The sequence below is a fragment of the Equus asinus genome, chromosome 20, assembly GCF_041296235.1.
Source record: "Equus asinus isolate D_3611 breed Donkey chromosome 20, EquAss-T2T_v2, whole genome shotgun sequence".
In the NCBI taxonomy this organism is placed as follows: domain Eukaryota; kingdom Metazoa; phylum Chordata; class Mammalia; order Perissodactyla; family Equidae; genus Equus; species Equus asinus.
In genome coordinates, this window is record NC_091809.1 from 112,073,937 (window position 1) to 112,087,490 (window position 13,554).

Consider the following 13,554-nt stretch of genomic DNA (forward strand, 5'->3'; position numbering starts at 1 on the left):
GAACATAGTAAGATTTTCATGTTTTGAAATGTATGGAAACTTGTTTTTTAGTTTAGCATATGATTTATCTTGGTGCACATTCTAGATGCACTAAAAAAAGAATGTATATTCTGGAACTGTGTAGTCTAATCAGATTAAGGTGGTTGATGAGGTGGTTCAGATTTTCTATTTTCTTAATGATTTTTCTTTTTAGTTATTCTGCCAAATACTAAGAAATAGATGATAAAATCTCCAAATATAATGTCTCTCTTTCCTTAGTTCTAAAAATTTTGCTTTAAACAGTTGTATTTTTTAAAAAATTCAAAGAAAAAATTAATTTATTCACATGCATACATATATATGTATAAATACATACACAATCACAGTGTTTTATAATTTCTCACGTATTTATCATTATTTGTATTTTTTATTCCTTTCTGTAAATACAAGTTACCATGCTGTGTCATTTTCCTTTAGCTTTTAGTGTCTTGTAGTACAATTCTGCTGTCCATGAATTCTCTCAGTTTTTATCTGAAATAGTATTTCACCTCAATTTTTGAATTATATGTTTTGCACATTTAAAATTTTTGGTTAAGATTTTTTTCAACTCTCTGAAGGTAAAATTATCATATCTTCTGGCCTTCATTGTTTCTGATGAGAAATCAGTTATTAGTTGTGTCATTGTACCCCTCATATCATATGTCATTTCTCCCTGCTGTTTCCTGAATTAACTCTTTATCTTTGGGATTCAGCAATTTAACTATTGTGTTCTTAGATTTGGTTTTCTTCTCATTTATCCTTGTCGAGGTTTCTTGTGCTTCTTGGATCTGTAACTTAGCATTTTTGTCAAATTTGGGACATTTTTGGCCATCACTTCTTTAAATATTGTTTCTGCTGTCTCTCAATGTCTCCATTAAGACTCCAATTAAACACTTGTTGGACTGCTTGATATTGTTCCACATCTCTGAGGTTCTGTTCAATTTTCTTAATTTTTTTTCTATGTTCTTCAGATTGCGTAATTTCTGTTGATCTGACTTCAGGTTTACTGATTATTTTTTTCCTTGCTCCATTTCCAGTCTACCCATGAGACCTCCTAGTAAATTTTTTACTTAAGGAATCATGATTTTAAGCTCTAAATTTTCTGTGTGGTTCATTTTTATAGTTTCCATTTTTCTGTTGATATTCCTTTTCTGTTCACTTAATACCATGTTTTCCTTTAATACTTTGAATACATTTCTCTTTAATTCTTTGAACATATTTATAATAGCTGCCTTTAAGTATTTTTCTAGTAAATTCAACTTTTGAGCCCATTTGGAGTCGGTTTCTGGAGGTTGTGTTTTTCCTTAGTATGGGTCATTCAGTAATTTTTGGTTGAAATCTACACATTATAATTATTGCATCGTAATATTCTGAATTCCATTATGTTTTTCTTGGGGTGCTGGTTTTTTGTTTTCGTCGGCTGTTAACTTGCCTGGTCTTACAGTATTAACTCTAACTTGAGTGTACTGTGCAGCAGATAGTATCTCTCAATTTTTCCGTCTTTCGGATGTTGCTTTTTTATCCTGGTCTCACAAAGTTGTCCCCTGCAATCACAAATGTTAGTAGACAGCCAAATATCTACAGAATTTATGCTCAGATTTGGGGCTCACACTTTCTGTGGTTCTCAGCTCTGAGCTCTGTGCTCTGATACCTCAAGTCAATAAGACTTCTAAGGTACAGGATTCTGCTCTCAGATTGGGAAATGCGTACCTGCCTACGGGCAGCAAATTTGTGACTTTCGCATGATTCAGTTATGCCGTTCGACTTTATTCTATTCCTCTTTCCTGCTTGGTGTTTCTTCCTCCTACTCATGTATAGCTTAGTGGTCATCCAGGAATTTGGGCACAGTTGATAAATCTTCGGGAGATCCCTTACTTCCAAGATTTTTCCCCTAAACTTTCAGCTGTTTTGACAACAATTAACTCCATATTCTGCCACCTCAGGCTGGAAAGAATGATTTAATGCTGCCAGAGCTCAGGGAGGTTAGGAATGCTCTTAGGCAAAAAAGCAACAAACTTGAAATTCTTGTGTGTCCTGGTGACTGTCTTTCAAAAGGAAATTGCCGTGGTTGCTGCCTGCTTTTTATTGCTTTCCAGTGCCTTCAAGTATTTATTTATTTATTTATTTATTTATTTTCTGCTTTATCTCCCCAAACCCCCCTTGTGCATAGTTGTATATCTTAGTTGCAGGTCCTTCTAGTTGTGGGATGTGGGACGCCACCTCAACATGGCCTGACAAGTGGTGCCATGTCCGCACCCGGGATCCAAACCCTGGGCCGCCGCAGCGGAGAGCGCAAACTCAACCACTCGGCCACGGAGCAGGCCCCCAAGTAGTTATTTTTTAATCATATTTTATCCAGGTTTTATAGTTATAGGTACAAGAGGTTTTGCACAGTGCTAACATTACCACAAGTGCAAAGTTTCTTTGGAATGTTTTTTAAATGTGTGGTTTTTCATAAATATTAGCAATACGTGGTACATTATAGGAATTCAATTTATATTTGTTGGTTAAATTAATAATAACTACTCTCTTTGGATAGTGCAGTAAATTTACCTCTGTCTCTTGTCTTTGATGTTGTGTTCAAAGTATTAAAGGAAAGAAAGCTTATATAAAGTGTAGGCCAGTAGCTTATCAATAATATTAAGAGAACAAAGATATACTTAAGTTGTCATTATGTCACAAAATCTCAAAAATAGCACATTTTTGTCTAAGAAACCTGATTCGTCATTTTTTGTTAAAATTCAGAAAGAAAGGAAGATGAGGGTATAATAAAAGGTGAAAGAATTATTTACTAGGAAAACATTTAGGACAAATTTAGGAACTCTATCAAATTAAAATCTTCAATTTTAAATTATTGTTGGATTTAAAACCCAACCCAGAATTTATGAGTAATACTGTTTTTACAAATTTTATAAATATTAATCATCAGGCTATATACACTAAATGCTGAATTATTGTGACATGAAAGAAATGAGGTGTGAGTTTACAAACTGATTGGCAGGTAATAATGACCATTTTAGAGGTGCAGTGCCTGAGAAAATCTTAGTAAAGGAAAAGATCTCTGATTTGATGTAATCATACATAACCCTCTGAATTGTGTGGATATCGGATGGTAGTACAGTAGATAGAGTATGATTTTGGAATCAGAAACATTCTCTTGAAAGTGCCTGCTTCCCGTTGACTGTCTAGAGAAGTCTCTCTGCCTGACTTTACCTTAGGAACATGGTTATTGACCTGCCTCACATACTTGTTTTAAGGGAAAAGTTATGAAAATATATGAGTGTGCTCCGTAAGTGGTAGGATTCTGACTATATTTTTTTCTTTTTACAGAAGAGGATAAATATAATATTTATTCTCCTTTGCTCTTCAAGTATTTCCTGGCAGAAGGGATCATCAATGGGCATACTTTGTTGGTTGCATCTGCAAAAGAAGACCCTGCTGAGATTTTGCAGGTATAGATATACTAATTCAATACTGCATTTTAGACACTTCATGAAAATATGTTGTTTATATTACATATATTCAAATATATTAATGGGACCATATGTATATTCTTTTCCCCTGATGAAAAGTATCAAATTTATTTGAGTGTATACTTTCATTTTAAAATTGGTGTTCTTGGACAATTTTTTTAACTTAAAATTTATATCAGAGGTGCAAAAAACATTAATAAGCTCTTAAAAACTGACATAAATAAAATTATTATTGTCATGATAATAAGAGAACTCTGAAAAAAGTTAGGTAAAGAAAGACAGCTGCAGAATATTATCAGGTATTACATTGTCAGTATCCCAAAGGTATAGCTCAGAGGAAGGGGACAAATGCAGAAGTCACAAGGACTCATGTAGTTAATATCATCTGGCTTTGAGAAGGCCAGAAATTATTCTCTTCCAAGAAATGAGCCATAATAATAAAACATGGGATTGATGTATTGGATCCTTTTTAAGCCAAAGCACACTTTGCACCTCAGAGAAGACAGCTCTGACTTTTGGAATTCTTGGTTTCTTTGTCCAGAACAGGAACCCAATTTAAGCCATTATTTGAATAGAATTCATAATCTACAGTTATTTTTTCCTATGTGGTGTTTTCAGTGCATAGTCTAAAAAATGACAAATGACTAAGACATTTATAAAGAATTTATAGCATAATACATATTAATTTACAATAACTAACAACAGATACCAACAAACTTCTACCCCCATGTGTAAAAGTCACTTTATAATACTGAGGTCAAAACTAACATGATTCTAGCCACAAGTAGAGGGGCTCACAACTAAAATATACAACTATTAACTGGGGGGATTTGCGGGGGGAGACTAACATGCTTCTTTCATATGGGTCACACTTTGCTTATTAAATAAGACTGTCATAAAACCCAAAGGAGAAACTTTTGTATAATTTTCCATTTGATTTTCTTCTGGTTTCAGAGCCTGCTTTCCATCATTCTTATTTCTGGTGTTTAGCTTTTATAATATTTTCTTGATGCTTTTGTTTCTTTCCCCTGGCCTTAATCATCTTGGTCAATTCCTGGACAGTACTGTACTTACTAGAGTAGTGGAGTAAAGGCCAAAATCAGTGTTGTAAAGAAGTGATACAGGTTCCTCATGGCTCTGTCCACAACATCCTGAGCCTAAGATTTTATATCAAATGCTTTTATAGCCAGATGGGAAATTGTTGCCAGGGCAGAAGCAGGTAGGCCTGTACACGATTTTTAAAATAAAATGTTTTGGGGCCGTCCCGGTGGCACAACAGTTAAGTTCGCACGTTCCGCTTCAGCGGCCCGGGGTTCGCCGGTTTGAATCCTGGGTGCGGACATGGCACCGCTTGGCAAGCCATGCTGTGGTAGGCATCCCACGTATAAAGTAGAGGAAGATGGGCATGAATGTTAGCTCAGGGCCAGTCTTCCTCAGCATAAAGAGGAGGATTAGCAGCAGTTAGCTCAGGGCTAATCTTCCTCAAAAAACAAACAAAAAAAGAAAGTGTTTTTCTTCTTGCCTCCTCTAACTTAGGTAACTGAGATTAAAGTCTAGTATATGTACTTCCACATTCTGCTTTAGTGAACTATGTTTTTAATTTGAAAACTAGTCCCTGACGCCTTTCTAAGGTACTTTGAATTTGTACAAGTTAGTATCAAAAGTCTCAGTACTTTGCATACCTTCTTTGGATTACGTGAAGAGTTTTGAAGTTATGAAAGAAATATTACCTTTTCATCAAGCTTTCTTTAAAAAAAAAGCTAATCTTGTATGCAAGTAATTAGATTCTGCAAACACTTATTCATAGAGCAGTTTTATGGTATAATAGAAAAATACAAAAAGTGTCAAAAACATGGACTCTTTCAAAGTTGGACTTATGACGAAGAGGGATTAATAAGGACCAGATTTCTGCTGATGCCTGAAACAACTGGAAAAACAGAACAATATATACGAAAAAACACTTTTCAAACATAGGACATCAAACAGTAAAGGAGAATGAGTGCTGAGACACACAGCATAGACACGTGGGCCTGGGGCCTCCTAGCTCACTGCACGTGGAGTCTCCAGGCTGTGTGCAGGGAGGAGGACAGTGAGTGCTGAGAGACGCAGCATAGACACGTGGGCCTGGGGGCCTCCTAGCTCACTGCACGTGGAGTCTCCAGGCTGTGTGCAGGGAGGAGGACAGTGAGTGCTGAGAGACGCAGCATAGACACGTGGGCCTGGGGGCCTCCTAGCTCACTGCACGTGGAGTCTCCATTCTGTGTACAGGGAGAAGCCCTCAGTTATGACAGCTTTAGGAGATAGAGCCGAGAGTGTGGAATTATGACCATTTTATTTTCTTCATCTGGAGCTTAATGTATGGGTGCCAAGTTGACAAGTGGTGGACTTGTGATGGTTCATTTTATTTTTCAGCTTAACTGGGCCACAGGGTACCCAGATATTTGAACAAACATTATTCTGATTGTTTTTGTCAGGGTGTTTTTGGATGAAATTAACATTTAAATCAGTAGACTGAGTAAAGCAGATTGTCCTCCCTCCTGTGGGTGGGCCTCATCCAATCACTTGAAGGCCCAAACTCAACAAAAGGGCTGACCCTCCCTCTCCTCAGCTAGAATTCCTCCTGCCTGACTGCCTTCCAGCTTGGACACCAGCCTTTTCCTGCCTTTGGATTCGAATTTAGTTTCACCTAAAATTTTGCTGAAAACAACAAAAAAAGGATATTTCCTCAGTTATTAGAGCATTCACATTTTCTGTACCAAACAGAAATTTTGAATTGTCTCTCTTTGATGCCCTGAAGGGTCTTAAAACCTGGGGCAATGAGAAGTAAACCTTTCATTTGTAAAGTGAGGGAAGGGCGACTTGAAAGGGGACGGATGTGGGAAAGGGGCACCTGCTCTTTTGCCATTGGCACGTTCTCTAGGGGTCAGTTTCCACTAAAGTAATTGTGAAACTTGGAGATCACGGAGTTGATTCCCTTAAAACTCTCCTGATCATGTACCTCTCTCAAAGTCTCCATATACCCTATGTTTAAAGACTCCCAGTTTTGGGCTGGCTCTGTGGCGCAGTGGTTAAGTTCACATGCTCCACTTTGGTGGCTCTGGGTTCACTGGTTCGGATCCCAGGTACAGACCTATGCACTGCTCTTCAAGCCATGCCGTGGCAGGCATCCCACATAAAATAGAGAACGATGGGCTCGGATGTTAGCTCAGGGCCAGTCTTCCTCAGCAAAAACAGGAGGATTGGCGGCAGATGTTAGCTCAGGGCTAATCTTCCTCAAAAAAATAAAGAAAAAAAATAAAGACTCCCACTTTTTGAGAAATAAAAGTGATGGGAACAAGTCTTCTTATCCAATCCATTTCAATTTTTCTAAATTTAGACTACATATGCCCAGTATGATTAAATCCAAATATTGATATAGCTCAGTGAACCTATATTTAGTCACCCCCAAAGTACATTAATCTATTCTAGTGTAATGCTAATTATGATTTAATTCATTTTGTTTTTTAAAAAAGAGTATATTATTTTTGGCTTTCAAAGATGTAGGAATAACTTTTATGTTAATACTGCTCCTTAAAATCTCTATGCCACAAATAGAAGCCCATGGGGGGCTTTGGGAGAAAAAGGAAAAAAATAAAATAAAAAAACTCTAAATGAAGGTTATCTCAAGCAAAAAAATTAGATCAGCATATTGGACTCAGAATTTCTTTTATGAAAAGTGTACCTCTGAGGAGCTGGCCCAGTGGCGTAGTGGTTAAGTTTGCGTGCTCCACTTTGGTGGCCGTGGGTTCGTGGGTTTGTGATGCAGGTTCGGCGAGCCAAGGAGTCAAAAGAAAGATTTCTTGGACTCTCAAGGTCTGGCAGTAGTGCTCCTTTATTCAGAGAATAGCATGGAGTAGCATGGGGACAGGACCCATGGGCAATAAAGAGCTCCCGGCATGGGGACAGGACCCATGGGCAGTAAGGAGCTGCCAGCATGGGGACAGGACCCATGGGCAGTGAAGAGCTGTTGCTGCTGCTGCATGAGGACAGGACCCATGGGCAGTGAAGAGCTGCCAGCATGGCGACAGGACCCATGGGCAGTGAAGAGCTGCAGGCATGGGGACAGGACCCATGGGCAGTGAAGAGCTGCAATGGGTTGAGGGTAGGACTAAACTTATAAGGCATAGGTATATGAGTTATTTCTTTACAAGACAAAGGAAAGATCATGTAAAAAGTCATTAAAATGGTGTCAGTGTAGGTGGGGTCTGGTTATCCAGTGGTCCTATAACTTTAGATAAGAATCAGATCAGATCAGGTCATGACGTCCCATGCTTCCCAGAGGATATAGATCGGTATGTAGGGCAGGTCACCTTGGGCTTCTCTCCCTGGGGCAGCCTTGATGCTCATCAGTTTCAATCCCAGGCATGTACCTAGCATTACTCATCAAGCCACGCTGTGGTGGCATCTCATGTAGAACAGAGGAGGATTGGCACAGATGTTAGCTCAGTAACAGTCTTCCTCAAGCAAAAAGAGGAAGATTGGCAACAGATGTTAGCTCAGGGCCAATCTTCCTCACACACACACACAAAATTATACCTCTGAAATGTCACCTTACATGTAAATGCAGACTGTCTTATTGGAAGTAAAGAAACAAAAGAAACCATTAGTGCTATTTTTCTGTTATCTTAAATAGTATTTAGAGATGATTATTTGAAATAAATTCCTGTTGATTAATATATTTATGAATTTTTTTCTCTGGAAGAAGTTCTGTTGGTTTCAATGTTGAGAGATATTTTACTTGACTTTTCCATATTTGAATTTTCTGAGATCCAACATATAACAAAATCTTGGACTTAAGTTCTTCTTAATATTTCAAGGGAAATAAATATTAAAGTGCTTTGATCATTTACTTTTAATGTCTTAAAGGTTTCTCTTGCTCTCGACTAGCATAGATGTTTTTAACTGAAGAATGTATTCTAGTGTCATCAGATGTTTTACTTTATCTTGTATACTTAGAATGTTTTATCAAAGACATTACAGTTGCTGCCACAAACACCTAATAGTCTTAAGCATTAGATTTACTTTATGTAACATTGAGATTTGAAGCTGCATTTTAAAAGTTTATTCCATTCATCTTTTTATAACGAGTAGCCTAGAACAAGTTGTTTTTATTTGAATGGCAAGTTTGCTTTACATAACAATTGAGTATTTATCAATTATATATTCAATGAAGTTAAAAATTAAATTAACCATAAAGGTGAATGTGTGATCCCCAGGAAAAATTTGTCTTCTTTGATTTTAATGCCGTTATTTGCTTTTAATTAAAACCACTTATATAGATGAGTAGTAAAGTAGTTGAAGGTTGTATGTGCTAAATAACATGCGCTCTCAACATTTCCCTACATTAAAAGAAAATAATGCTTTATGTTTAAACTATTTTAATTTTGATTATGTTTTTGTATTTCATCCAGCTCTACCCTGAAAATAGATGTAGTTTTTAAGTTAATAGAATCTTCACTCGAATGATATTTCTTAAGTTTGCAATCTTGTCAATTTATATTTCTTACGTTTGCTATGTAATAGTAAGTGATATTTGATTTAAAAGAATAATATGCCATTCTCATTTTTCTATAAAAAAGTACAAAAAGTATTGTTTTTAATCTAGACATACTTCACGTGGTCCAGTTAGTATTTACATGTTTAGAATAGACTGGATTCAAAAATGGTGATGAAAATTTAAATTATTTGTATTCTTGACAGCAGTGCATAGAAAAAGATTTTAGCATCTCTCTGAGAAGAATAGACAAAATATTTTTGTAATTAAAGGTGAGATATTGAATACTAATATAGGTAAGCTGGTTTTTCTACATGTTAAGTCATGATGTCAGTGTGCCCAATTCAATTAAAACTACTTTTGTATCAAACAGCTCAACAATCAATGACCAGAACCAAGGTATTAATAGTGTTTAGGATACAACCTAGGGGAGAAAATGCTATAATTGCTTAGTTTTAATTTTATGATGTATGATTGGGGATTTCTGGAACCTATAACCAAAGACAAATATTGCTGGTACAAGAAAAGGGAAAAGACAGTCGTATAGACCATAATTATCTTAAAACTGTGTATAACTAAAAGACAAGTAAAGGATAAAAAGCCCCATCAGCTGCCTAAGATATATTATATAACCACCCAGCAATTTATCCATCATCCTTTGAAAACATATTCATGCCTATTGTAGTCAAAGCTCCTTCAGGAAGTCGGCATCGAGATGGAAGGCTGGAAATTACAGCCCTTAGAAGAGCCTATAGAACAATATACATGATGTTTTTAAAAACACATGTGGTAAGTGTTTTTCGGTTAACTTTTTTATCTAAAAGAATTTTCTTGATCATCTCAAATATAGTGATGAGTATTCTCCATGAAAGCTTTCTATGGAATGTTTCCTAAAATAGCAAAAACTACATTTTTATGTTAAAATATTAAACATTTATCAGTACATAGGCTGATTTCTTTTCTGAAATAAAAAATAATATACACACACATGCACACACAAACGTCTCTTTGGAACTTGAAAATGCTAAGATTATATCCTTTTTGTAATTTTTAGCGTGTTAATATTTATAGAATTAAAGAAAGTAAAATTATTTTCAAAAGTAAATTTAAATGCTATTTCATAACATACTGAGGTCAGTTTTAAAACTTAATTTGAGTATTTTTTAGTGATGATGTACCAGATAGGTGATGTTCATACAGGAAGAGGCAGCTGATATCTAGAGCAAAGGGTTAAGTCTTGACTTGCTGTGCTAACTTTTGAGTTATCTGTTGTATACACCATGCACTGTCCGACATCAGCAGCAGTTAGAGCAAAGTGGGAGGCTAGAATGCTTTTAAGGAACTTAAAAGTTGTGTTTTTTAATACATATCCAGGATAAGTACATGGTTACCAGCAGGAGTGTTAGAACTACCTGGATGTTTACTAAAGGCTTACAGCATGTAGTACTTTTTAACATCAAACATAGTAGTAAATAAAGAGTTCAAATTTAATATCAATAATGAGGAAACGTCCCATATTTAATTTGGAGAAAATCTTTTATAATTCAAAGTGGATTACTTTACAGTAACCCGTAAGTCATGGGATATGTAACAATTCATTTAAAATAAACCATATCATATTTCATGAATAAGTGTAGCAACAAGAAATTTCGTAATGAAGTATGAAAATTTAACATCTTCAGAATTTTTTCATGGGCTTTAAATCCATAATTTAAAATTAAAATGATATCTTAATAATTTGAAAGCATGATTTTATAGCCCAAAATATCAACCTTTTGGTCAAATATTGAACTCATTTGTTAAGGTCTTATTCTTTGTACCTTGTTTCTTTTACTTTATTTGATTCTTTGGTTTTAATTGAGATCAGAGATATTAGTTGAAGCAGTATTGTTTGCTAAACATTATAAAGTTTGACCTACTATTAAACAAGTTTCTTTTCCTTCTGTCATTTTGCTATCAAGATGAAGTCTTGGTCTGCCGTCCGTCTTTTCTTTGTTGATCATGGAACAAGAATTAGAAGTCTGAACCCAGGGAGTTGTCAGTTGCTTGCTCTCAATACACTGTAGTCCAGTCTGGTCTTTCTTAGTAAATAGAATACAAAAACATCTCAAATCTGATCGTTGTTTTCCTTGTTCTGCCAAGAAGTGAGACAGGTGTAAGAATGAAGTTAAACACCCCCATTAGCCAAATATTATTATTGAGCATTTTTTTATTATACTCATCTCCAAAGTTGTAGTTTTATAATGATTCAGAACAAAAGCAATGCATCATGTTATAAATAATTAAAAATTATTTTTTGGCTCTTCTGTCATTTCACTTTGCAAGCTTTATGCATGCTCAGTACATCATAAATAACACATTTTCCCACACATCTTTATTTTTTTCTAGCCTATATAATATTTATTATAATTTCTATCAGAACTGTTTTATCGCTGTATATCTTTGGTATAAGTACAAATATTAGAAGAGGCCTTCGAAGGCAGAGCTATAATTGGAATATGTTCCCCTCGTTTCTTTGTCAACATTTTATTTGTTCAGAAAATTATCAGGCTATCTATGCTTTTCAGTGCTTGCAACTCTGCAGTGCTAGTTGAGCCGGAAATTTGCTGTTTGACCCCAGGGTTTCACTCTTTTTTTTCCCCCTAGTTGCTTGTGAGAGCTTATTTAAAATTCTAAGTTCTCCCCTGGCAGCCACAGTTAGTGCTTCTTTGGCAAACTGAAAAGACTGAGAAGAAACATGCGGAGGCTCAGTACTGCTTCCAGTGACCTACATTTGTAGCCAGCTTTGAAAAGATGGCATGTGCCTTACTTTCCAATGAGGAAATGAAAGATAAGACAAAAATATAAAGGAAAATAAACCCACCTCTCTGTTGCTAGCTAGTGAGAATCATTTCTGATATAACATTGAAATAAACACATTTGGCATTGATATCTGTGTATCAGTTAACAAAAGAAAGGAATTTTGCATGCGGAAAAGTAGCCCAAGTCATAAAGGGAAAATGCCATCCTCTGATAGGATATTTATCCTCAAGAAGGTGAAAAATATTTAGGATCTGAGAGTGGATTTTAATTTCTGTGTTGCTGCTTAACTAGCTGCATGACCTTCCACAAGTCACTAACCTTTCATGTTAAGATAGAGGTAGGATCTGGGCTACCTTATTCCAGAGTTCCAAATTGAAGATGAAATATCTGGAGTTTTGCTTTCAAATTTTAAAGCACTTATTCCAGGCCTCACATTTACTTTCAAAAATTTTATTTTGAACCCATTAAAAAAAAAAAAGAATGGTTGTGAATACTTGATGGTTATTGTTATACTCAAAGGAAGTGTTAAAGTCTTGGAACTATTATATGGCACTTTATCATTCTTTAAAAAGTAGCCACGAAAAATTAGAATTGGGAATATTAGAAATAGAGTTCATTTTTCTTCTGAATATTTTTTCAGAAAAATTGTGAAAACCAGAGCCATTAAAATGAAGAGAAAGTACTTTTTCATCAGCTTCCCAAATTAACAGCTTGTCCCATCAAATGAAACAGGATCTCGTGAAAGGAGGAAGACAGCACGCCATCGAGCGTCACAGATTCACAGTCAGTCAGAAGGTTGATTATGTGCAAAAGGACAGCTTCACTGTGTAAAAACCTCAGAGAAGATGGGACATCTCCCCAGCCAGGGTTGGGGTCATTCTTTCAGTGGCTAGTGTTTCTTTCCTGAAATGTTAAGTTTTGTTCATCATAAACTGATAGGCAGTTGCAGAAATAGCCTTCGTTCACCACATCCTTCTTTTCCTATTATGGTATATTAATGAAATCAGAGGCATTTAAAATGTGCTTATCACTTTTGTAAGATATTCTTACTATAGTTTGCGTGTATATATGTGTTCCGAAAAGTCTGAGTAGGTGGTATTAACCTGAAGACTTAAACTGGAGTAGAAAATAGATCTGAGACTATGAAGTGAAGCTTCTTGAAACAGACTATAATGTACAGGTGCTGTAGAATTAAAGGGAACCCATTTTATACTTTACCCAGTCACCTCTCCTTCTCAGTACTCGATGAGCAGAAAGAGAATTGGTTTTGTTTTATGAACACCAAGTGTACTAGAGAAAATAATTTTCAAATTTAATAAAAATAAAGTGATGTACAACTTCATTTAGTGCTCCACGATACCCTAAGGATTTTTCTTTGTGATATTTCCCATAAGCTGGGTTTATTCTGGAAAAATACAAGAATATGACATCAAACAAATAAAACCAGTTGTTTGTTCTATGTTCCTGAACTAGGAGTTTAACTGACCTGGACCTCTTAAATGAAGATAATGCCTGCTGATTCAACTCCTAATTGAGATTTCTTTGACACTAGATAGCCCTGAAACTTTAGAGTACTTCTTTTCCAACAATATAAAAATTCTATGACCTCGATTTAATAAATAATTATAAATTTGTCACTATCTTAACTTTTAAAATAATTATATTTAGAAATGTTTTAGTTATATCAGGTTTTCAGAAATTAGCTTATATTCAATAGGGACACTTAAA

General features: G+C 35.5%; 1 protein-coding gene across 9 annotated transcripts in view; it reads left to right on the forward strand.

Moving 5' to 3' along the window:
- Nucleotides 1-13,554, forward strand: part of ELP4 (elongator acetyltransferase complex subunit 4) — a 239,262-nt gene that overhangs the window by 23,031 nt on the left and 202,677 nt on the right. For all 9 annotated transcript variants that reach the window (XR_011495973.1, XM_044751764.2, XM_044751762.2 and 6 more), the window contains exon 3: nt 3,349-3,470. Coding sequence is in view for 8 of the 9 variants with exons in the window: in XM_044751764.2 (XP_044607699.1) it covers nt 3,349-3,470 (122 nt within the window). In the remaining variant the exon portion in view is untranslated. The remainder of the gene's footprint in view (nt 1-3,348; nt 3,471-13,554) is intronic.